The sequence below is a fragment of the Rhipicephalus microplus genome, chromosome 1 (genome assembly GCF_043290135.1).
Source record: "Rhipicephalus microplus isolate Deutch F79 chromosome 1, USDA_Rmic, whole genome shotgun sequence".
NCBI classification, from domain to species: Eukaryota; Metazoa; Arthropoda; class Arachnida; order Ixodida; family Ixodidae; genus Rhipicephalus; species Rhipicephalus microplus.
Window position 1 is genome coordinate 186,183,091 of NC_134700.1, and position 26,361 is coordinate 186,209,451.

Consider the following 26,361-nt stretch of genomic DNA (forward strand, 5'->3'; position numbering starts at 1 on the left):
AGTAGTGAAGAAAACATTACCTTTGATGCCTTCATCTTTCAGGGTCGTTATGTAGCACAATGTTCTGGACTAGGCCTGTTTCTGAACGAGTGAAGACTGTGAATGTTTCTCAATGTGAATGCATTATGCCTATTCGGCATAATATTCAAGACTTCAACGAACTGCTCACAATCTTCTAGCAGTGGCTTAATTTTTTTGTTTCATAAAGCCTTTTTGCTACTTGAGGCTCATCTTTCCAGCAGTTTGTCATGCAAATTCATAATAAGAAGCTTTATTTGTTTGTACAATTGAAAACACATCATACGCTCTTTTCTTTCTTCTAAAGGGCACATGAAAACAATAGAGACCCATATGTGTAACATTTTCAGTTAATTGTGAAATGTTGGGGCGGCAAGAAAGGATGTGTTTTATTGATGATTTTCACAGCTCCATGCAGATCGCTAACAGTAATGCGCTAAATAAGGAAGTATTGATTTGATGTCGGTGTTAAATGTGTCACAATGAGATGGCATTTTTAGTTACACCATTATTTTGTATTTGGATTTTGTAACGGCAAAATCTTGAATGGCCAATGATATCACTATTACCAACGAGTACTGTACAAATCTAGCACATAGCCAAGATATGGCGACAAAATAAGAATCACTAGAGGAACTTCGAGAAAATCCTCTTTGTAGAGAGTTTCTCAATTGATTAAAGGAAACCAACACTTCCTTGAAACAAAATCTACAAAATAAAGATAACCGAAATGCACTTCAAAAATTAAATGGCTTCTTTAAACATGTTACTTCATCGAAGGACACGGGAGCGTTAACTGGTTTCAAGCGTGATGGAAAATATTGCGATGTGTGTATGATACAAATCAATGGCATTCGGTTTACAACAGTTCTTTCAGACTAACTAAGTGAAAGAAGCTTGCGCTTACTGAGCATGAGTTGTGTCCCGAATCGTACGTTCACTTCTTTTCACCGAAGTCCGTCAGCAAAAATCTAGAAAAACCAGATAGATGCATACGGCCCTGAGATCCATCGCTTATGTCATTGTCGTAACTATGTCTTGAGGTGTAACATAATAATTTGAAAATCAATCCACGCGACTGGTCTTATTCATTTGAACAAGGTTGTACAAATCCTTCACACACTACAAACGAAAAAAGTGCTTACCACTCGTGACCCCTGAGATTCTCTAAAATGTGCGTCGAACAAAAAATTATTGATGGTGGCAGAATATTGGGCTCGACTCTTTTCTTTTATAATTCCACATCGCGAGCTCTGGGAACAGTCCAAAAGGGGTGGCCAGCAGTCATGTCCTTACACATGTTTTGTAGATTTGTCGGCGTAGTGCGTCTGTGAGCGCCACGTGGAACGTATTGTGAGCACTGGTACAAAATTATTCATCATACTTTGCTGGATCGGCACCCAAGTGTTTGCTAAAGTGAAAAAATAATAAAAAGAACGAATTTAACGGTCTTGTTGTCTAGCGTCATAGGACGCCTTTGTGGCTACAGCTGCCGCTACCATTATGCAGCTGACTCACTCAAAGGGACGAAAAGCAAAAAATGGCCAACAAGTCTTGTCAGAAACCAACGCACATATCACAGAAGCGGCAATGACAAATAATTAGGTCGAAACGGAAAAATACGCCGTCAGTAAACATTACGGGCAACGCCGTAAGGAAGCATTCAGTAGCACAACCGAAGGCCTGTCACAACGGCTCGTTAGAGGCCACCGTCTTCTCTCGTTAGCCTCGGAAAGACTACGCAGCGCCACCCACCGGCTAACACGCGCGTCAGTCAGCCGAGCCAAACAGAAAGAACCCACTGTGCACCGTATCCGCGAGACACGTTGAACGGTATTCGCACAGAAACACACACGCACACACAGGCACACAAAAGATGTCTGAGCCAGCGCCATTCCAAGAGCGACGCTATGAACTCCTCGTACGCAGATTCGCCGTGGTGGCTGGTGGTTGTCGAGAAGGATGCAGTGTAGTGGACAAGAGGAACAAAAATATGTTGCTCCTTTCTCCACAGTAACAATGTCTGTGTGTTTTTTTTCTCGTAGAGTCATTTTTTTTTGCTTTCTCGAAGTGAAGAACATAGGTTGGTTGGGGCGTAAGTCCTATTCCGTGACTCACCACCCTCCCCGCACCGATGACGCGGGCTAGCCAAAGGGGGAATGTCCGGCCTAGTCTGTCAGTCAATTATTGTCCCTAGGGGCCACTGGTATCCAGTGCAACTCCTCGCCACAGTTCACGCCCGGAAGGCCACCGCGCCACCACCACCGATGCTAGACCGTTGTCTCTTCCCTCCGGTCCCGGAAACTTCTGTTCATAGAATTGAAAGAAAGACAAACGCCACAAAGATGAAGAATAAAGAAAAACTGGAGGCTGCAGCAGTGCGCAACATTTATTCCCTCTTTCTGGGTGTTTATGGTGTTCGCATGTTTGCACCCTTTTTAGGTTATCGAAATATTTGCATCAAACGTTTCTCTTTACGTGAGCACAAAACCAAAGCGCTCGTCAGGTCAAGTGAACCTTGAAAGCGAAAGAAAAGAGAGCCATGAAAAAAAGGTGAAAGAGTAAAAACTTTACGTTCATATCTATGTATTTTTATGGGCAGTTTTGTGATTAGGTGACCACAAGCCTATTGGCCCAGCCGGCATCTTCTAATCTTTGCATAACCCTGCAACACTGGTCAGGGTCAGAGCTGCAAAGCACAGCTTCCCCCTGGCCTGTGTTAACTTCCTGAGTCTTACGGTCTATTGCTGGGCATCACCTGGTAATGTGAAATAAATGTGACTCTTTCTTGCACTGCTTAAATTCGCTTCAATATTGGTCTGTATGTAGTAGTGAAAGAATACAGGACTGCGGTGCATATTCATCTTGAGTTGCTTTGAGCTACTTCTTAGGTCTTCTTAAGGTATTCGCATATTAACTTGTGCGCTCCCCAGTTGAAGCTTCATAGTGATGTGTCATTCCTTGGCCGCTAACCATGTAATTTATCTCTGACGCTACCACGAACATTTTTTAGTTGCTTCGTACGAGTAGAGTATCTCGTTACGAGCGACAATGGCAGTTTTTTTGTTCCTCACTTTCTTTGCATTTCGTCAGTCAGCTGCTTCTCATATAGTTTGAAGGTATGAAGAGACACCGATATTTATTCGAAAGTTGTTCTAACACACTTTAGTGCAATAGCTTTTCATTGTGCTAAATAAACTGTTTCACCAAGCTGTTGCCTATTTGCGGCAGTAGTGAAATAGATGGACTAGAAGCACTAGAGTCTGGAAGCTGGCTAATCTGAAAGAGAGTAATGGTCCTTAAAAAAAATGTAAAGGCAGAGACTCAGCTTGATAATAAAACCTGATTTAGCGCCTTCTCTACGACTCAAATGTTCTCTCCCGCGACAAAACCTTGGAGGATCAATGTTCGCTGTTCAATTTCCACGTGCGTGCCCAAGTAATCAGTTGCAAAAATAATTTGTTCTATTGAATATCTTAGAAATTCTCGCTCTGATTGTTAGCGATGTCGTTTCCGAGAGCAAGAAATAAAGAAAATGAGCAACCGCACATTGTTATGACGTTCCAAAACGCACATACCTAGCGCATGGCATTCTCGTGTTTTCTAAGGCTATATTCTAGTCACGATAGCTATGTGTAAGCGAGAATAACCAGCTTCCGCTTTGTCGTTAAATCTATCATGCACTGAAAAAAATATATGTAAGTGTTGTTCGTTTTTTGCCTGTATGAAGCATCACGTGAAAGTTCGCGAAGGTCATCACACTTTAAATGTGCCCAGAAATATTTGTACCTTGCTACATACATACATTTCTGTGGAACAACAGAGTCATGCAACCTTTAGGATAATAATAGAAACGAGAAGAAAGGATTTCAGGGATGTTAGCCAGAAGCTAACCTCCCTGCTTTTTTTGCCGCTGAGTATGCTTTAATACTATAAATGTAGTAAATTAATCCCAGCAGCACCGATACCACTCGCACCGCATATGAGAAGCATTGCAAGAATGGATATTGAAACATTGTTTTCCTGACGTAGAACGAAAGAAATAAATACCCTACCTCCCTGAAGGCAATCGTGAGGAAATGCGAATGCATTTCTTGCGCCGAGACAGGGCACCGTTGGCGTCAGACTTTCGCTTTCACTGACTTCTGCCATCGTCTCGAGAGCGGCCCAGCCAGTGAACGGTCAAGAGTGAGGAGCGAGCGGACGAAAGAGGGGGGCACCGGCGTTCTCGTCTCTGCTTTGGCGTTTCACAGTGGCGTCTCGAGCACACATTTCCGAATGTTCTGAGAGGCGCCAAGCTAGCCATCGGTTGGGAGTGAGGCGCGAGTGGACGGGAAGGAAGAGCGCAGGGAGTAGAGAGAGCGAATGGCGAGAGAAGGAGCGGCGAAGCCATAGAGGAAAGAAAAAAAAACTTAGGAGAGGCTCCGACGTCTCTCGTTGTGAAGCTATCGTGAAGCCGGAAGTCGGCCTTATTGACTGGACAAATTCTCTTCTCTTGTTTACATCCGAATGTAAAGCAGAAGGCGCGACTCTCTCTCCAGCACGGAAAGCACATGAGATGCGCAGCGCGCTTGTCGTGGCGATCTGAAACCAATGGAACGGGGCTCAACACTCTGAGCCAGCGCGACACTTTCGGCGAAATCATTTTGTCCGGGTATTAACAGCGAGTAACAGCTCACCGACAACGAAGCAAGTACAAGAGAACGCGCGCTAGATGCACTGACAATGGCGCGTGTTTTTACGTCAATAATTCAACAACTGTACACACAACACGATCGGTCGTGCGCCTTCTTCTACGGTTGCATTCCGACACAAGGCCGACGCAGCACCTGGCCACTGGGCCAGTGTTCCGCGTGAAACACACCGGTGTCAGCATGCGAACGTGGTGATTTTGAGCACGGTGCAAGACTTGAATGCGGCTTCTCTAACGTTGAAATTACAATGCTGGGGGCGAGTATAACAAGCGGAACAGAAAAGGTGTTTTATTACGCAAATACAAGTTGTTGCTGTACATATACCGAACACGAAACTACGTATGTGCACATGGTCCTCATTGCATCTTGCTGGGCACAACAGTTTCTTCCGTCGCCACAAGCAGGAGCACTGCCCAATCGTCACTGACCTGCAAAGCGTTCGTCGTCGTTCCCCTTCGTCGTGGTGCCCAACGCATTTTCGCTGAACACTTCAAGTGCTTCATCCGCGTCATCCGCCGCATGACACATGGATATGCGCTCGTTCTACGCACTGTACAGACCCCGTTGTAGACGAAAGGTTTTGTAAACGTTTCTAAGAGTGCCGTAACTGCCAAGAGAACATTGCATAACCAATAATGCGGCGCAGAGCACGGATATTGTCCGCCATGGCTAAGCACGAGACTTGCGGAGGCACACACGCCGCCGCCTGCCGCAGCCGTTCACGGCTAGACCAGCTACACTGCTCAACACATAACCATAGCAACGCCGCTATTGTGCCCAGTGAATATGGCCGCCATGATGTCATTTCCTACACAATTTTCACGTAGCGCGCAGGCTGGGCATACCCTCTTCTATCTTTCCTTCCGTGGGCGAAGCACTGCACCTACCCTCTCTAATACTCTCTCGCTCCACATGTTCCGGTTGCTAGGGGCTAAGGAAAGCTTGCGCGCCCGCTGCTGTTGCAATGGGAGAGGAAGTGAGAGCAAAGAGATAACAGCTGTCGGCACGGTTGCCTTACATAGCCCGCCTAAGAAATTTATTTATTTTTTTAGTAAATACTGCCGGCTTCTATGCTAAGTCGTAGACACAAGTGGGTAGATATATATGCATTTGATATTACATTGTGCTATGCAAGAAAACAGTTGGAATGAAACAAAATTATTGCGTCTAGGAAAATATCTAGAAACGTTCTAAGTTAGAAACATCGAAAACATAAGTTCATGTAACACGTATTGAACATTTTCGACAGAATGAGCGAGTTTTGCCCAAGAAGAAGGCACGAGTGACTGATACAGCAACACAATGGGCAAAAACGAACAAATTGACAAATTAACACAATGAGCAAAAAGTAAAAGTACGCACAAAGTAACTTACAAATGAGGTATGAGGTAGCGCTTAACATACCAAAGCAATACAACTCATACACACAGAACAATCTAGATGCAGTGCCAATACTAATATTATAATAACGAAAACAAAACAATCAATGGATGGAAGGCCAATTCGCTATCGCATTTATGAACGATGAACAGTTGCAAATGATGCAACTTCATCGGGCAGTGCGTTCCAACTACGTGCTGTTCGAGGAGATAATGGTTTTGGGAAAGTAGTTGTTTTACATGTAAATTCTTGAACTTCCTTGCAATGGTGCGACCATGTTATTTGCAATTTCGATGGTTGGATATATTTCGCTCTATCAAGTTTGAGGTTAAAAAACCTTTTTTTTAAACTATGAACATTTTTAATGTATTTGAATTTAAGAAAAGGCCCATAGGGTTTTACCTCCGCTTAACAATTGTGTTATTTTTTTTATGTGGGTTGTGGGGTCTGAAGTTGAGAACACCACGCTCTTGAAGTGATTGATCACAGTAGACATGGTCGGAACGCACCAGAACAACCCACATTTATTTAACTGCTTCTAGATCGACGATATCGCCCGCCGAATAATTTTGACATCAACTGTGATCCACACGGTAGAACAACCTTACAGAATATTAAACAACACTCAACATGACAAACACAAGGCGGCGTCGTCAGCGCCTGACTTACCACCACGGCCCACTGCAGACAAGCCGCTGTGCCGTCCACTGCGGACCGCTGCAGTGGACGGTCACCCGCCACCCGCAAAAAGAGCCGCTCGTTTCGCCAGTGCTGCTACCGAGGCTTACCGCTAGGCGTCACTGCCGGCGCCATCGTTCTAACATTGATGATGATGGCGGTGGTGATAAACGCTCGCGAGCACAACACCCCCTACCACTCGATAGTTGTCACCCCTGAATGCAGCTTATGCACGAGACACGTGCGCCATCAGGTGCAAACAACTTAACAAGGGTTGTCAGCACCCTAACAGGGTGGGCCATCGGAAACTTCTCGCAGGAATGCATGCCTACAGACGACAACATGGGTCACATCACATTTCTTTTCTCCGGTGCATTTCTTCCCACCGACTACGGTTGTGACGCTGTTTTTAATTGCTGCATTCCATGAAGTATGTTTAACAATGCGCGGCCACTCATGGTGACAAATTGTGGCACGGGCTACAAAAAAAGAGAAAAAAATGCCAGGCCCGCGCGGAGGGTACAGCATTGTCACAGCGAAAGCTAGAAGAGCGATTTTTCAGAGCCTGTTCTAAACACTCATTGGGTAACTACCGCAAGCACACTTGCTTGATACTCATACTGCATTAGTAATAATTTTGGGGGGTAGTAGGCCGGCATTCACAGTGCTAGTTTTCGTCATTTTTATGAGAAGCGTGGTATCCGCTAAACACTTGCAAAGAATTTTGTGTTAAGTGTTCATGCAGAGACTGATGACGATGAGGAATTATGCCTGAAGTGGGTATGCACCACAGTTATTATGTGAACAGGAACAAGCTTTCGTAATGCGTCGCAGCATTGGACGACCCACTCGTTACGCTATTCGCATTGTGCGATAACTGGTTGTTTTTTCACAGTTTTAAAACGCTTTAAAATTGTATTAACGCGATTGGTTTACCGACATTAAGCCTGCCTAAGGCAAGTTTGCCAACAAGTCACAAGCACCTGCGTGGCTCAGAGGTAGAATACTGGGCTTGCACCCAGCGAACCCGGGTTTGAGCCCCACTTTGTCTTCGGTACTTAATTATTTTTTTTAATTTCATGCAAAACGGTTACAGACATTGGTGGCGGTGGCAGCTGCGGCGGAGAACTACGGCGCAACTCGTGACCAGAGTTGTGATCTCATACCAGCTTTCGCTGTAAAACGATACTCCAAGCAGCAAGCAGGTGGTTTAGACTTATCATGAGCAACGGAATGAGGAGGTTGGAGGTAGTTTGGTCAATACATAAAAATGAAGTGATTCTCTTTGGTAAATGTGAAGTGGGCGAAGGACGCAACTTAGTTTTGCGCCCGCGCTGGTGTCTAGCAAAACGTGAGCTAGGAGACAAGCCCTACCAGAGCTCTTCTGCCTCACGTGGTGCCATGCCTTTAATCTCGGTGACCAGCCTTACAGCTCGTAACTAGTCCCTGGTTGTGCCGTTGCCGCAGCTCCGCACACCAATAAAAGTTGAACCAGCCTTGCATTTGTAGTTCGGATACCTGGGCAAGGCGAGTAAATTTCACAACAACGCATTCTGGCCACTCATGCCTGATTCGCAAGTGGTAACTGAATTACCGGTTATTTTGATTTTCGAAACTTACTGTCGCTTCGCGTCTAAGGAGTTAGTGAGAATGCATCCCATTAACTTGAGCGTAAGAACATAATTAGCAATAATGACTAATAACAATAGCTATTATAATACACCAGCGGGTTATTTGGCTGAACTTGAATAGCCATTTTGAACAATAATTTCGAGATAGAAGTTGCATTGTAGAAACGTCGTAAACAACCGTTTAGGTGGAAACAAATTAGAAGAATGTTTGTGTTGTAATGGCTGCTGTTAATCCCATAAAACTTTTAATAACACTTGTACCTTGATGAAGCTTGCGATGTAGACTGTTTTGTCCTGATTTACACTTAGTCTATAACAAACTAATAACTAACAGGGGTCTGCACCTGCGAAAGTGAGGCCATGGAATCTTTAAGAAATTTCGTATGTAAATGAGACTATATCGTTGTTGAAACAATAAGATACAAAGTATACTGTTTGTTTAATAGCAAAACAGTATTTTTTGCAATATAGTAAGCACATAGCCTTATATACTGCCTACGAGTTTGACAACATTACGAAAAGAGCCGCCTGCAGGGACTTGCTAGAAAGCTACTTATGTGCAAGTGAAACCGCCAGGTTTTATTGCTGCAGATCAACCATCTATTCGTAAAATCTTGCGCTAGGATTTATGCACTGGTGAATGTTTCAAGTATAGCAAAGCACTCGTCAAATGGAACAAAACAAAAGGTTGATGCTAACCTACTACTGAAACTTCTCAAAAGTCATGCAGAAAGCGTTTCAGAAGGAATTGACTTTTCTATCAGTGAGAGTAATGTTTTCCGGCAGCGTAAAATTTAGAATTTCAGAGAAAATTGAAAATTGTGATAAGTATGTTGGGCGAAATTTCTGAAAATTTAGAAAAACATATTATGAACGTGTTTACCTTTGGAACCACATGCCTGCATCAAAATAAATCATTTTTCATAATATATTCCACGAAAGCTAATAGAAATTCTGCGTTAAGTTTTTTTTCTCCTTTCCGGTGAATATTCTCAGTTGGGCCGGCTCTGTGAATGAAACATTTACGGCAAAGAGCACGCACAGAATAGACAGCGTAGGCTATGAAATGGAAGGTGAGTCTACGTACTCACACGCACAGCTCCTGTGTGTTGTGGCCCGAGACCTGTTATGCCTGTTGCTGTTGGTGCTGCTGTTGCTGGTGATGCCTGAGAAGCGTAGCGTGTGCACTAGGTGAAAGAACCCGCGCAGACGCTGACAGAGGGAGCAAGGACTGGGCTTCCGGATGATCCGACGGGAGGAGGCTGTTCGGCTTCGGAGGCACCTGAGTTGAGTCATGCCCGCCATCGAAATATTTAGTGAGATATAAAAGAGAAAAGAAAATTGAAGCCATTTCTTTGAGCAAGCGTATTTCGTTCCAAAACATATTTTTTTCTTTCAACTTGAATTTCTCGCAAGGTAGGCATTACTTTACTTAGACCCAATCAGATGGCGCTCCATGTGGGGCATCTGTAGAGTAACTGTATATGCTATCTTTAGAGAGCAGGGTGGAGTAATTTTTTTTCGAACGCCACTAGGAATTACGCACTGCGGAGAAGCTGGTGTACAGGACGCACCACCGGAAGCGATTGCCGTCTATCTCAATTGATCATGCGACCGTCGTGCGCTCGGTAGCCCGTTAGCTACGAAGTGGTGCTTTTATTTGCTCAAGATTCATGTCCTTAAGCTTCGATAGGAAACTATTTGCGTCGATTCAGCACTATTTGAAAAAAAAAACATACTAACATAAGCAATCTCTTAGAACCTAAACTTAGTGTTTGTGAACTGTTGCTTACTTTACATAGAGGGCGCCACTTGACCATGCAGCAGCGGCGGTGCATGTTATTCAGCTCTACGCTACGCCTTTGCGCCTCGCGTTAACGGACAGTTCAAAAAATGCTTTGAAACAGTCCCGAAAGCAAGTTTTTCTTATTCTTTCGCCGGTCATTGAAACGCCAGGCACATCAACTGGTGATCGGCGGCACGCTTCGTCGATCAGCGACAGGCTTGAACAAGTTGCCTGCAAAAACATAGCGCGCCTTTGCCGTGTAACTATGGTTGCTAACCAGGCAATATGGCCCACGTATGTGGTACTATGGTCCCGCAGGAACCATTCACAGTTAATCCAGGTATTTGTGACACACGGTGTGATTGCAAATGGCGTCACCAAAAAACTTTTATCTTTTAGGGTCGAAGCTCCTCAGGGTCGAGCCTTGTCCTCCCGTCGGCGTGACATAGTACTTAGAGCGGCCAGGGCTCGCTCCTGGTGTGCAATCTGTTTTTCTTCAACAGCAAAGACAATGAAAACAGGACGGCAATACTGCATACGTAGCTAAGAGCTTGAGGAGCGCCTGCAGCGCGGCAATGAAGACAAGTGGATCCAGAGTGGCGGGCTCGTGAAGCTGCCGTGAAATGGCAGCACCTGCAAGCTGACCTGGAGTTGACTAGAGAAGCTTCAGCGGCATGTCAACGCTGGTAAGCGGATCCGGGGGCAGTGAGAACGCGGGGAACGGCTGCAAAACGCCGCAAGTGGTCGCAACCTTAGGTTGAAAGGCACCGATGCGCGATGTAAGCGCCATTTTTTCTACCATAGTTTTGGATACAGCTGTGAGGTTTTCGACCGCTTGGTGTTCAACAATAACCTGACGAAGATTTCTAACATCTGGAACGAACGAACTCACGACAGTGCCGTCACCGTGGTGCAGCGAGGGTTTGCCACCGATGATGAAGCTAACAGTAGGTACACGGTTTGCTCCACTTGTAAAGATCCCTCCTTGGTGGCACGGGAAGTCCCGCAAATGAGCGTTACGTACGGCTACTGCTACCCACCAAAATCTAAAACCTTACGCGTTTTGAACCACATAAAACAAACGTAAAGGAACGTTAAATGTTTCTCTGCATGGTTCAAAGTGGGTAAGTAATTCCCGTGCTTCACCGACTTCTCGTCGTTGACTTCGTGAATATTCGGTGTTTTTTTCATCATCGCGATGCATTGATATAAATTTTCAATGTGCGTTTTTACCCATTATGTGCGACAGCACCGCTGAATGTTCTCAAATGAAATTTTATTATGCATGATTTGTTATCTAAATCATAGTTAACAGCTGTCTAAATTATTTATAAATTTCAAGAAATTATGAAACAAATTGTGAAAAAGAATTACATACCATCGAAATATTTAGTGTCCATGCAAAACCTTTTTTCAGCTTCTTTGTACTCTCAAGAGCAAAAACAAAACGTCTGAACTAAATTATGCACTCAACTCAGCATTTCTCTTTCGATTTATTCCACTTTCACTTTCTATTTTATTCTAGTTCGGGCGAAAGCGCCATACGATAAACCATTTGAAAATACATTAAACTAGAGAAGAAAGGAGTCAGGGAGATAGTTGGACCTTGGTATTGAAAGCTCCTAAAGCACTGCGAGATTCAGCCATGTAAAAAAGCAGTGCGCTTGTTCAAGCATTGTCCAGCCCACTCCCGGCTTACGAGTTAATCCTAAAGTACGTAGATTCAATATAGAGGTGTAATTTCATGTATATATTGTCACGTTAAAGAGACAGGAGACGTTTTTAAGGCGTCCTCACAAAAGTCCGAAGAGCGGTCGGCTCAGCGCAGCCAAAAACAGAACAATGGCACCAGGGGAACTGCCACTTCGTCTGCCTCTTTTGCGCTGGCAGATCAAGCGCGCGGCACTGCCCCTCCTCCCTGAAGAGCATCGCCTCGATGCTAAACGAAGCGTGTATCGTAAAAAAAAAACATTGTCACAGTGTGTGGTACGGTTTTAACCGCACCACGTGCACAATCTCGGGTCGTAGCTGTCGGCGTCGGGGTGGTTGGCTTCCGTCCGGAAGGACTTCGTAATTGACGTCGCTCACTTGTCGTAGCACTTTGTACGGGCCAAAATACCGACTGAGAAGCTTCTCAGAGAGACCTTTGCAGCGCACAGGGGTCCAAACCAACACCTGGTCACCTGGTTTATAATCGACTTGTCTGTGGCAGCGGTTGTAGCGCTGTGCATCGACGCCTTGTTGTTTCTTGATGTTTACGCGGGCTAGTTGACGTGCTTCCTCGGCTCGTTGCACGAAACACTCAGCATCTTCGTCGAGATTCTCGATGTTGTCAATGTCGCATGGGAGCATTGCGTCCAACATCGTCTGAACGTCCCGACCGTATAGAAGACGAAACGGAGTGAATCGTGTGGTCTCTTGCGTAGCGGTATTATACGCGAATGTTACGTAAGGCAGTATTTCATCCCACGTCTTGTGCTGTACGTCTATGTACATAGACAGCATATCAGTCATCGTTTTGTTAAGCCGCTCGGTCAGTCCATTTGTCTGAGGGTGATACGCTGTTGTCTTGCGATGCGTGGAGTAACTTAACTGAAAAACTTGTTCAAGGAGCCTTGCTGTAAACGCTGTTCCTCGGTCTGTGATGACACAGGATGGAGCACCGTGGCGTAATACAATTCTCTCGATGAAAAACTGAGCAACTTCACAAGCCGTGCTTTTAGGAAGCGCCTTAGTTTCAGCATAGCGGGTTAGATAATCTGTAGCGACGATTATCCACTTGTTGCCGGAAGATGACAAGGGAAACGGACCCAGGAGGTCCATGCCGACTTGATCGAAGGGTGTTCTGGGTGGCTCGATAGGGTGAAGTAATCCCGCAGGCTTAACAGATGGGGATTTTCGGCGCTGGCATTCGCGGCAGGCTTGAACGTACTGTTTAACGCAAGCGGCAAGTTTCGGCCAGTAGTAAGACTTTCGTACCCTAGCGATGGTTCGGGTGATGCCCAGATGGCCCGATGGAGGCTCGTTGTGGCAGGCAAATAGAATTTCCTCACGCAGCTCTGCGGGGACGACCAACAGGTAAGTTTTGTTGCTGGCGGCTGCGTTCTTCTTGTACAACACGCCCTGTCGTAAGCAGAAGGATGACAATCCGCGAGTTATATGCTGGGGCAGTGATACGTTGCGGCCCTCTAGATGTTCAATGATAGGTCGCAATTGAGCATCTGCTCGCTGCCGTAAAGCCAAGTCTGTTACGCTTACGGAGCCAAGGAAAGGGCAGTCCTCTTCGAAGCTCTGAGCGGCAGGCTCAACTGGCGCGCGTGACAACGTGTCCGCATCTTCGTGTGCACGACCGGACTTGTACACGATAGTGACGTCGTACTCCTGCAGACGTAGGCTCCACCTTGCCAGTCGTCCGGAGGGGTCTCTGAGGTTCGCAAGCCAGCACAGCGAGTGATGATCCGTCACTACTCTGAATGGTCGGCCGTAAAGGTAAGGTCGAAACTTAGCAATTGCCCACACGACAGCAAGGCACTCCTTCTCCGTGGTACTGTAGTTTGACTCCGGGCGTGTTAGGGTTCGGCTTGCGTAGGCGATAACCTTTTCAATTCCCTCCTGCCGTTGGACGAGTACCGCGCCCAGACCGACGTTACTGGCGTCGGTATGAATTTCTGTTTCGGCTTCCTCGTCGAAATGTCCAAGAACAGGTGGTGATGCCAGGCGAAGCCGAAGCTCTGTGAATGCTGATTCTTGTTCAGCACTCCAAACGAACGGCGTATCGTCTCTAGTGAGTCTAGTTAATGGTTCGGCAATTTTCGAAAAATTGCCTATAAAGCGCCGGTAGTACGCGCATAGACCAAGAAACCGCCGCACACTTTTCTTATCGGCAGGAGTCGGGAAGGCTGCGACAGCGGCGGTTTTCTCAGGGTCAGGACGGACGCCTTCTGCGCTTACGACATGTCCAAGGAACTTTAGTTCTTCGTAACCGAAATGGCATTTTTGCGGCTTTAACGTAAGGTTAGCCGTCCGAATCGCCTCAAGTACTTGTCGTAGTCGCTTCAGATGTTCGGAGAAGCTGGTTGAAAACACGACCACATCATCCAAGTACACAAGGCAGCTTTGCCATTTTAAGTCAGTCAACACAGTGTCCATCATGCGTTGGAAGGTAGCTGGCGCAGAGCAGAGTCCGAACGGTAGCACCCGAAATTCGTAGAGGCCATCCGGCGTGACAAAGGCGGTTTTTTCGCGGTCGCGCTCATCAACCTCAATTTGCCAGTAGCCACTCTTTAAATCCAGGGAAGAAAAATACTTCGCTCGTCGTAGTCGGTCAAGCGAGTCATCAATACGCGGCAGCGGATAAACATCTTTTTTTGTGACGTTGTTGAGCTTTCTGTAATCTACACAGAAGCGAAGCGTACCGTCCTTCTTCTTAACCAGAACGACCGGTGAGGACCAGGGACTGTTCGAAGGCTGGATAACGCCGTCGTCGATCATTTCTTTCACTTGCTGCTTGATAGCTGCGCGTTCTGTCGGCGAGACGCGGTATGGCTGTTGGTGAATAGGTCTTGCGTCGTCGTAAGTGATTATCCTGTGCTGTGTAATTGGCGTCTGACTCACTTTAGACGACTGAGCAAAGCACGCCCTGAATTCAAACAATAGCTCTCGCAAGGCCCTCTGGTTCTCTTCTGGCAGTGCACTGTTCATGTCAACATCTATTACGGTTTGTCCATTGCGGCTACTGTCTTCACAGGCAAAACACTCAATGACGTCCTCCAAGGCTTCAGCGTAGGCGACCGCAGTGCCCCGGAAAAGGTGACGATGCTCATTGGTGAAATTTGTAATCATGACCTCGGCTGTACCGTTCCGAATGTCAATGATGCCTCGTGCCACAGAAATTCCAAGCGCCAGCAGCAGGGAGACGTTGCACTCTGCCACTGTTTCACCGTCACTGGTTCCTTCGGAAGTCACCTGAATTAGGATACTTGCACGAGGTGGTATTGTGACACTGTCGTCGGAAACACGGAGGGCGGTTGTACGGCGGTTGGAGTCCCTTGACGTAGCGTTGACTGTCGAAAAGGAAATGCAGCGTCGCCGTAGGTCGATTACGGCGCCATATTCCCGAAGAAAATCGAGGCCGAGAATTAATTCGCGGGAGCAGTCACGTAGCACGATGGAGCTGACCAAAAACGTGCAGCCTCGTATTTGTAGCCTGGACGTGCACAAACCAACCGGCGTTACAACATGTCCGCCAGCTGTACGTACATGCGATCCTGTCCAAGGCATTATCACTTTCTTCAAGGTACGTGCCAATTGTCCGCTAATAATCGAGTAGTCAGCACCAGTGTCTATTAAGGCAGTTAAATTGCGACCGTCGAGCAGCACAGGTATGTCCATTGAAAAGTCGCTCAGCTGGGATACAGGCGCCGGCGTAGTCAAATTTCCGTTGGTCCGATGTCGCGTCGATTGGAGGGCGAGGTCTTCATCACGTCGAGAATCAGCGGCCTCGCCTCGAAAGGTCGCTGGCGTTAGTTTTCCAGGCGAGGGCTCGGAGACCGTCCTTGCGGCCTTCGATTTCCGTTGCCTGAATAAGATGACGACCGCGGTGACGGTGAGCGCGACTGACGCCTGAGTGGGACGTTCTGCCGAGCGATAAAATCTTCAATTTCTGGTGGTCTCTGTCCAAACCGGGGGCGGGGTGAATTGGCAGGAAAACCCTGCAGCCCAAGTCGGCGGTACTGGCAGTCTCGGTAGAGGTGACCCGCTTCACCGCAGTGGTAGCAAAGCGGTCGTCGGTCGGGCATGCGCCATATGTCGGATTTACGCATGACGGGTCGAGTGTCTGCAAAATAAGGGACCACCTGTGCGGACTGCAGTGTGGCGTACGGGGTTGCGGCTGGTAGTGGGACTGGTGCAGGTGCGTTGTGTTCGAACGTGTCGGTATAAGTGGTGCGCTGGAAACCACTCACTGGGGATGGTGTCGTGGACGACGGAACGGTGCGTCTCAATACGTCTGCGTAGGTCACCCCTAGAGGTTCACTTGAAGTTGCGAACGCCTGAAGTGGTGCAGCAACCTGCGTTGGTGTCTCGCGGCGAGGTGTGCCGAGCGCATGCTGAACTTCGTCACGTATGATGGTGGCGATGCAATTCGTGGAAGGCTGCTGCTGCGCCTGGTTCAGCTGTTGCAGCTGTTGTAGCTCGTCGCGAACAACCGAACGTATCAGCTCGCGAAGCGCTCCCACGTCGGTCGGGAACGAGCCTAGCCCGGTGGTATAGGTAGCATTCACTTGCCGATCGTACTGGTTCCGCTGCTGCAGCGCCTTTTCCATGGCGACGGCTTCAGTGAGGAACTCCGCGACCGTTCTAGGCGGACTACGAATGAGTCCAGCGAAGAGCTGCTCTTTCACACCTCGCATCAAGTGTCGCAGCTTCTTGTCTTCCGGCATGGTTGGATCGGCGCGAGTGAACAGATGAACCATATCCTCCACGTATGTAGCCACACCTTCATTAGGCATCTGCATGCGGGACTGGAGGGCCCTTTCAGCGCGCTCTCGACGATCGAGACTCGAGTACGTTTCGCGGAGCCTGTGACAGAACTCATGCCACGACGTTAGGAGGCCCTTGCGGTTCTGGAACCATGTGCGAGCACCATCCAGAAGACTAAAGTACACATTCTTGAGCTTCGCTACTTCGTCCCACCCGTTGAAATCCGCTACGTACTCGTACTCAGCCAGCCAATCTTCCACATCTTCATAGAGGCCACCACGAAAGGGACTCGGAACACGTGGTTTTTGTAGCGTGTAATGAGTGGGTGCAGCTGCGGGTGCAGCGGTTGGAGCAGCGGCGGCTCCAGCGGTAGGGGAAGCGGTGACAGCAACAGTATTCTCCATACCAGTCGACGTACTTGTACTGTGAGGCACAAACTCGGGGGACAGTCCTCGAATCCTCCGACTGAAACGGTGTACCGGCGTAAGCTCTGGGTTTTGGGTCACGTTCCGGCTGCTAGAAGGAGTCTGTTGCATAGGTGAGGTTACCCGGCACCTCCACCATTAAAATGTCACGTTAAAGAGACAGGAGACGTTTTTAAGGCGTCCTCACAAAAGTCCGAAGAGCGGTCGGCTCAGCGCAGCCAAAAACAGAACAATGGCACCAGGGGAACTGCCACTTCGTCTGCCTCTTTTGCGCTGGCAGATCAAGCGCGCGGCAATATTATGCTGAGTCGGCTCCAACGTTTTTACAAGTAGAGTCTCTAAACCTCAAAAATTGCTCCCAGGCGCAGGCATAGATCACATGTGGTTAACTATCTTTTTACCATCTAGTGAAAAAACTCTAACTGTATGTGCCCCCTTTTTTCATGGCGACACTTTGTATGCAGTGTTACAAATAGGTTGCTAGAAATATTACCTTACCTTGTGGGCTTCACATAACTGGTCTGTTATAGACTGAGTGTTAGGCCTATAACACTAAGTATATACGGAGTTCTAAGTAAACAATAAACTTGCTACTGAGGCACTCATTCATCTAAAATAATTACAAAGCACTCAAAGCATAAATGTTCTATTTTTGCAGACATCGTGGTCCAGTGTCCAATCCTCGGGTATAGGTGATCAGTTTCACCTTCTATAAACTCCATAGGTCTGTTGAGCACAAACAACGTTACCCAAAACTCTCCAGTTCCCGTGAAACTGCCCGTTGCGGCTATTTCAAAGCCACAGCAGCGGTACAAGATATAGAATTTAATGTAGTGAAGAGAGATAGTACTAACGTTACGCTGAAATGAACATGATTTCTCTTTGTCCGCATCTCCGAAAGCGTCCCAATTTTCTGATGAATCGTAGACAAAAATAGCAATAATCTCCAGATTTGTTATTATTTTTATTACACGACTACACATCCTGGTGCAGTATCATTCGCTGCAGGCATCCAAAATCACGTTTGATTGAAGGGGTATCTGCATGTAGCATTTCTACTTTATGAGGACTCGGTAAGCGTCTTTATGACGAACTCATTACAATGCTAAAATGGCCATAAGACTGGCGCGAAAGCTGCCTTCATTTATGCCTCATGCAATTTGATGAAGGCGGTTTTTGTGTACGATAATAAAGCAAGCATATGCAGATTAACACACACTGTTGTGAAACGTGTGCGAGTCCTAAGAATTAGGGTAATGCTTTTGACTTAAACTCGAAAGCAACCACTCTTCAGGATGCACCTACAAAACCGCAACGCATTAGTTTCACGCGGAGTGTGGCATTTCAAAATGAAACATTCACTGGGACTGATCTCAGAATATTTGTCTCTTTTCCTTTTCCTGAGCGAGTTTGACGTTCTTGTTTTCTCAAATCTAAAACACTTCTCGTATCTCAATCCAGCCGTCAACTCATAGTTAATTATTCTTGAATTTAACCGCTTTTTGTGGTAAAGAAGTATCACTTCTCGACGTGCTTTAACTGAAGGTATGTGATAATATGAGGGAATTTTCACAAAACGCTTAGGTTATTTACTGTAACTCCTATTCATGCTTCAACTGAGAAATCTCGCAACGTACACCGATGTGCACCTATTACCTCTAAGGTAATTAAATAATATTTCAGTATTCATGACTTGCAGCTGAATAAGTATTGCTGCCAAACATGTAGCATAACGTTATGGCGATGTAATTCCGTGCTCATATTCGTAGAAGAAAATCAACCTAAAGCGAGAATACTTCAAGCATTATCTAAACAAAAGTGCGATTTGTGCCTGTAAAGCGTGCACGGCCACATATAGATGATGTCTGTGGGGAAGCTAAACTAAAACTCGCGAAAACAACATAGAGGAAAAGTGAGCGAATCTCCTTCTTGAAACTAGTACAAAATAATACTTAAAGTAAAAACAAATACGAACAATGTAATAATATAAAACAATTCATTAAAAGTTGCCTCTCCTGTATTATTGTAAATGCAAATGCAATACTGGTAATTTTGTGACACTCTGTCAGAAGTGCGTCAAGCGCTAGAATAACTTAATTAGGTGTGGAACTAATCAATGTGTCGAAGCGCATGTTGATGTGTGCCTTAAAAGGAATGCGCCTGATCCACACTGGCCACATGCATCGATCATTTAAAACTCATCACCTTAGCAAGAAAAAATGTACTTAGGATTTACTACATAAAATATTTGCAAGGACAGAAACAATTAGGCACTTCTTGGTAACACATAGTGGGAATAGGGACACGGACCTTGGGTGGCGCGACGGCTATACAGCCGGTGACGACCGCGGGCGTGCTCTGGTAGTCCAGGTGCTCGCATCCTCCAGCGCAAGGAGACGCCGGAGGTGGTCGCTTGAGCGTTCCACTGCCGGCCAGGATGGAGGCCGGCTGCGACGGCGGAGAACCACGACCCAGCTCGTCGCCCAGGCGCGGAGGCTGCAATAGTATAATAGAGAGTGACATTATAAGCCCAATGCCTAGCATACATGTATACTTTCGCATATATGCACAATAAGGAACATCGTTTCGGAATTACATACTGTCGGCAGCGGCGATGCAGCGGTACGGTGCTCGGCTGCGGACTAAAAGCTCGCTGGTTCGATCCCAGTCATGGCGGTCGCATTTCGGTGGAGGTAATATGGCAAAGACCCGTGTACTGTGCCATTTAAGCGCACGTTTAAGATCGCCAGAGGATCAAAATTTCCGGAGCTTTTCACTAGGCGTCTCCGATGATCATATAATAGTTTCAGGACGGTAAACTTCCAAAATAATAGTATTTCAGCAATAAATACATTCGCCAGCTATTGAAAAGTGCACCTGTTGTCTTAGCACTGACTACAAATGGCAGAAGTGAACACCAAACAAATAAAACAACAAAAAACCTTCTTGTCTAAGCCACAATCAGGTGCCGTAGTTCAGTTCTAGTGGAATCTCAAGTGGGTTCATTCTAGTATGTTTTTTTACAAAGAAATATAAATAGCCAATATAAACTGGTCAGACCACGACATCAAGTTAACAAATTTTTGTCTAGTAAAGGTATTGTGCCATATGTTAGTACAACGAAACCACACACATTGTACTGTCTAGCGTGAAGAATAACAATATACAAACAGCTACATCTATGTATTGCTTCATTTTTGTTTTCAAGAAGGATCAAGATTATGCTGGCAAGTTCTCCATCGCTGCCATTACAGCAAATGCACCACGTACACTGTTTCGCACACTTAGCTTGCTGCTACTCAATGCCTTGCGTATGTTTTCTTTCGTTCAAACAGTCAATATGAATATAAAAGTGACCATAAGAAGTGCTGTTTACTGTAACTCGGTAACATTTAAATACTTGTATATAGAGCGGACGTATTACCGGAGTAATTTGACACACCTCGAACGGCCTCTTCTTTGCCTTGTCGGAGGCCCGGCCCGCCTTGTCCCGCTGGTAGTAGACGCCGGCGAAGATGAGCACGTTGAGGATGAGAAGCGAACATCCCACAGCGATGGTGACGCCCAGCGCCGTAGAGTAGCCACCGTGGGGCATGGCCATGGCCTCCGTTTGGCTGGGGTCACCGGGTGTCGTGACGCCGCCACGGCCGCCATCCTAAATGGTCGCGAGTATCGACCCAGTTTGACACTTTCCATCACGCTTAAAATCACACGGTGTAGCTAGTTTAAAGTGAAATGCACTGAATATCTTGACTTCGATCCCTCGGTTGCTCTTCCTAATAGTGTGTTTATGTTGACGCAATAGGTTCGAGTGTGTCTTGAAATACAGACATCATGCGTAGTATAACATAAGAAATAATAAATATTGCGTCTGTGGATAACGTTCAAGAAACAAATATTTTGCCGCAATAACTCCAACAAAGTTTCTTGGATTGTATGTGAAATAAGAATACTCCTCAGATATCGGGTGATCGTTAAACAAAAACAATGCTATTCGAGTCCGAAAAGGCTTTGAAGTAATGCCTGTGTGCAAACACATTTCGTTTTACATCATAAGTTCTACAAAATAAATACACCACTTAGCTCTTGAAGCAATGAGACGCCCACATATATTGGTGATATTTAAGAAGGTGAATGGTACAACTTATAAAATAGTAAGTGCTACTTGAACTATTGTATCGAAAACGTAACACTCGAAACACAAACATCATCCAGAATTGATTGTAATAAGAAGGGCCGCTAAGTTCAAAACGTTTGCGGAAACTTGTGTACCCTAGGCTTAAACTTTAGTAGCCGAGATGTTGTTGTGATATTTTGACACAAACGGTTAACCACACAAGCGCAGTGCAAGTACATGTTATTTCGCTAACCATGTGAATTTCGACTACTAAGTGTATGCAAGCACCTTTCATGCACTTTAAATTTGTACACACACAAAAAAACTCGCAGCACCACAAAAATATATCTGTGGTAAAACACTTATCTAGAATTATAAAAGCTCATATCATATCGCTACTAATATACCGTAGCCCGGTATCTGGCTGGTGCTATCACGTACTTCAATATACCTTACATGATAATACATTTCAGGAAGCTACGAAACAGTGGTGCCACTAGCGAAGCTACTGTTTTTACCCTCTTTTTTACCCGCTTATCACGTTTTCTCACTCTTATCTTTCTCACACTTTGATGCACTCTACATAGGTATGTTATGCCCCACCCTGTATTTCTCTCTTCCCATTCCTCACTCGCACTTCTCTTTTCGATCTCCTTGGTATGCTATTCCACACAGGGCACTGATATGCTTTCTTTCTTTCTCCTTCTTTCTATTTCCACGTCCTTTTTTTTCTTTTTATCTACATTTCTCACTTCCTTGCATTCCCTTTTTTTCCTCTATGTTTCTCTCGTTATATCGCCTATAGCAAACCAATCGCTCTGTCTCTCTCTCTTAGAAGACAAGCACAGCTTTGCAAAATGGTTGCTAGCAAACGTTTTTCTTTTTTGCATCCACGCTCTACTGACAAACGATAAGCTACAACGGCTCTGCAGTTATTAGAAAAGATTATTAGGTCCATAGACTTCGTATGATTTGTGTTTATAAGTAGACAGAAAAGTGTACGTGATTGACAACGCCAGTTGCGACAACTGGAGAAACTAACCACGGACACACCTCTTTTATACCTATGACCAACAAACACGTTATAATAAAGACGATAGCTTTTGTTGTTATACATCATCATTATCAGCAGCAGCAGCAGCAGCCTGACTACGTCCACTGCAGGACAAAGGCCTCTCCCATGTTCGCCCAGTTAACCCGGTCCTGTGCTTGCTGCTGTGAATATATACCCGCAAACTTCTTAATCGCATCTGCCCACCTAACCTTCTGTCTTCCCCTAACCCTCCCCTACCTACCACATGCATACGTTATACATCAATGCAGAAATTTTGGTCTATCTCTTGGGGTCTGTCCAGTAATTGAGTCACCCGGCGAAAGTTCAAGCTCTTTCCCACCTATCTTGATCTGGTGGTGGCGTTCATACTTGTGAACTCTGTTAATCAAAAAGCAAATATTAAGTATATTTGAGGCGCTATATCGATACGTAAGTGTTAGGCAGTGTCTCTTTGTGTTTAGGAAATGCATAGCTACGTTATTCTTAAGATCGAAGTGCCTATATATATTACGCCGCGTTGACAATGTGATCCTATGAACAAAAAAAGAACGGGTGTTTTCTATTCTTCGTGGAAAATTCCGGGGTCTTCACTAAAACGACCTGGTGCAGCCACCTACCAGTGACTCGCTCATTAAAAAAAAAACTTTCGTGTCTTCACATTATTGCCAGGTGGTACCATTTCTCGCGTGGCGCCTCCAGGCAGAACACTATCGTCTCTCGACGTTCTTTGCAGCGAAGCAGGGAGGTAAGTCGACAATTTTTTTAACCTGAGTTCGACATTGACTGTGACGTAATGGCTAACTCACAGTAATATTATCATTTTTTCGGACGCTGTCATGGGTGTCAACATGTCCCTTTTCAAAAAAAAATACTCAAACAGGTCACTATTAGCTTTGCTAGTGCTATCAAAGGAAGCGCTAATACTGTATCTACAGACATTGCCAAGTTTACGAACTAAATAGAGCTGTCTATATTTATTGGCTGTGGTCAGCGTGGCAATTTGATGTCCGTTGCAATTAGAATATTGCTAACATGACAGACTAAAAACAATAGGTCGTACCTGTGCCCCTTTCCCAGCGCGCGCTCCTCCACTGGTGGTGAGCGGCCCGCCACCGCCCGAGTTCGAGTCGATGGTGGAGTGTGGCAGGGAGGGCGTGGGTGAAGGCGACATGGAAGGGGGCGGAGGCGGCACCTCGCGCACCACGCCGTCGTACGAGGCTGCGTCATCAAAGTCTTCTAGCAAGTGGTGGGAGCGGGGCACGTCCCCGCCACCCGCGCGGTGCAGCTTCGGAATCAGCTGCGTCCACACCGACAGCCGGTGCGCGTGGTAGTGGTCCCGCACCTTGGGTTTGGTGCCTGCGTGCCCCAACCCTGGTTCGGTGTCCACAATTTCGTTGCTTTAATGGGATATGCAGCGAACATTCCATAAAAAAAACTAAACACTTCTTGCGTACACCAAAAACTAAAACTATTCATGGAGGTCATGTCTCTACACTTACGTGCAGCCACTTTGTAACAGCACCATCATAATCACCAACACCATCGCCTCATTTATTATTACTTGCGTTATTCTTTCCACGCCCACTATGAAGTAACGCCTTTCTTCACACCGAAAATTGCTTAGTTTGCATGCTGATGAACTTCCGAAAGTGAAAACAGTAATGTTGCGATGATTATTCTAAAGCTCAAACAGAAACACCATGGGGGCCATCGAGCTTGTTGAACGTTGCGTCGAATTTTCTGAGTACATCTTGTTCGCCATGTAGAGAATGCTCTTTCGCTACGAGCTCTCGCTCATTTAAACGCTGATCTCTACAACGGAGTGGTAGTAATTGACTGAGGCACAAGGCATTCAAAGACCAAGCATCTTTAGTATTTCTAATTTATTCAAATACACAAAGTAGTAGTGGTGAGACAGCATAGTTCGGGAATGAAATCACGCAAGAAAGACATTGCAAACATCATCTATTGTCTGCGTGCCGAAATGTTTCCAAGAATTTTCTCAAGCCAACTCGCCTTACTTTCCATAATATTATACTGTATAGTTAAACTGAAGCTCAATCATCTGAAAGACGATGATGACGACGACTTACAGAAAGGCTGGTTGGCCAAATTTTTGAAACAAAAGTGTTTTATGCCGGGGTTCATCATGGGTCCGCTGACGTATTTCTGTCATAAACATGATGTAAAATATACTAGCAGATAAAAAAAACGACAAGAAAATGTTCCATCGAAAGCTGTCGAACCATCTACTTCACGCGTTCCAGCACACGGCACAACTCACTAAACGACAGAGCGATCCATTGCTAACGGCCAACTATTTTTATACAACATGCATTGTAGGCAGATCTGAGAGCTCAGTAACTTGAGCGCGTGTTCGTCATCAGCAGCGAGTAGCCGTGAGAAGAGCACGTAGGGCAAGCGCACTCTAAAGGTCGTTGCCGCGCACATCACTCACGTGCGCGTGCGCTTATCTCAGGATTTGTGCGGTTTGTACCCAAGTTTGTACTTCTGGTGCTTTCTCTGCAAGTTTGCTTTGAAGTTACAGTGGTTAAGCAAAGCACGAAGGTCACTTCACTCGCTGCCGCGGCAGCGTTTACGAAAGGAGCACGCTGCTCATACACGAAAAAGTAATAATTATGAGAGTTGTTGGCGCTTGCCTTGTGCAAAAATATACTTGTGCGTTCGTTTTTTCCGTCTTTATTTCTGTTTGAACAGCGTGCTTTAAGTGTCGAGCTGGTACAGTTGTTATCGCGTGCTGGTCTTGTATATGCTCCTTGCGTGCTTTCGGTTTGATGTGCGCGCAGTAAGTTTCCATCTGCTTGCCTTTCCTTGCTGAATATTGTAATTTGTTCTTTTAGCACTCATTCTTTCACCAATGCGCAATAAACGCTCAACTACCTATGTAAAACCTCATGTCACCTTTGTGTTTTACCGATTCCTAGAAAGAGGAATCAGCTACATTTTTTTCATCTATGCATGCTTCTTATCGCATCCCAAGCTACCAAACACATTCATTGTCACCTCGTAAAATACGTGTTATCAAAACTTGGGGTTCTCCTTTCTTTTTTGAAAACGCACGTTTTCTTGCATGCCACTTAACAAGTTCTATGTAATAGTTTTGAATTTAAAGGAACGGGCCACAACTTTTTTTCTGCCCAGTTTCTTAAGACTCCAAAGAAAATTCTCATGCAGTAGGGGTCATGGGCAATTTGTACACAAAAATGTTTGTAGCAAGTAGCCACTAAAACTTTTGAGTAACTACTCCAGCTGCAAAACAATAGCAGAACTGATAGTGCTTTTCGCGAACTCCTCATTGCGGTTGAGCTTCTTCTTCCATACGGGTTAATGCAACAACTGTGGTTAACTGCTGTCAAGCTGATGTTTTCAACCGTTTTCGAAGATGAAAAGCACTTAAAATGAATTTTTTCGAAGCTTGTTATCGCACTACGTTTATTTACCGAATTGCGAGAAAGGTACTCATTACTTTTGTGATTATCTCCAGCAATACCTATATCATCACGGATGTCACGACTTACTCTCCATCCTTCTCCAACTTCTAGGCAGGTGTTTCTAGATCCTCGGGTCAACAAAGCACATGCTGCCCATCATGAGCATCGGATCATACGTGAAGCGAAAGTGACGTCACTGTTTTTGCCACTCTCAAAAAAAGGCCTATCAGCAGGTTTTGTTCAGAGTTTTAAAATTATAACAAAAGCAGTGCACTGATATTAAAAGAAAAAGCAATGACATATAACAACGTACAAGTGTAAATGGTGACGTGACACGGAGCTTAGGGGTCTTCACTTGTTTGCTACCTGGGTGCCAAGAGTGTTTTTGTGTTTTAGGGGAAAAATCATAGTATAAATCCGCATTTCACGAGAAAGACGGTGTTTATTCCATCCAATACAATGCAAAGTTATTTCCTCAGTCAGGTCAATTCAATTCATGTACTGGGTGATTTTCTCTCTTTAAAGCCAGCATTCAGCATCACCCTTTCTGTTTGTTCTACACTCGGCTGACGAACTTGCGAAATATGATCCTAACGCTATCTAGCAACTCGTGGAGAAGCCCACGCTTCCAAAGTTTATTGCTGCA

General features: G+C 45.6%; 1 protein-coding gene across 1 annotated transcript in view; it reads right to left on the minus strand.

Moving 5' to 3' along the window:
• Window positions 1-311: 311 nt before the first annotated feature.
• LOC119178533 (neuroligin-4, X-linked) overlaps window positions 312-26,361 on the minus strand; it is an 82,428-nt gene continuing 56,378 nt past the window's right edge. Inside the window, 5 exon segments of the mRNA XM_075867983.1 lie at window positions 312-2,325; window positions 9,493-9,683; window positions 19,403-19,588; window positions 20,535-20,747; window positions 23,324-23,619. Coding sequence (XP_075724098.1) covers window positions 9,528-9,683; window positions 19,403-19,588; window positions 20,535-20,747; window positions 23,324-23,619 — 851 coding nt within the window. The 3' untranslated portion in view covers window positions 312-2,325; window positions 9,493-9,527.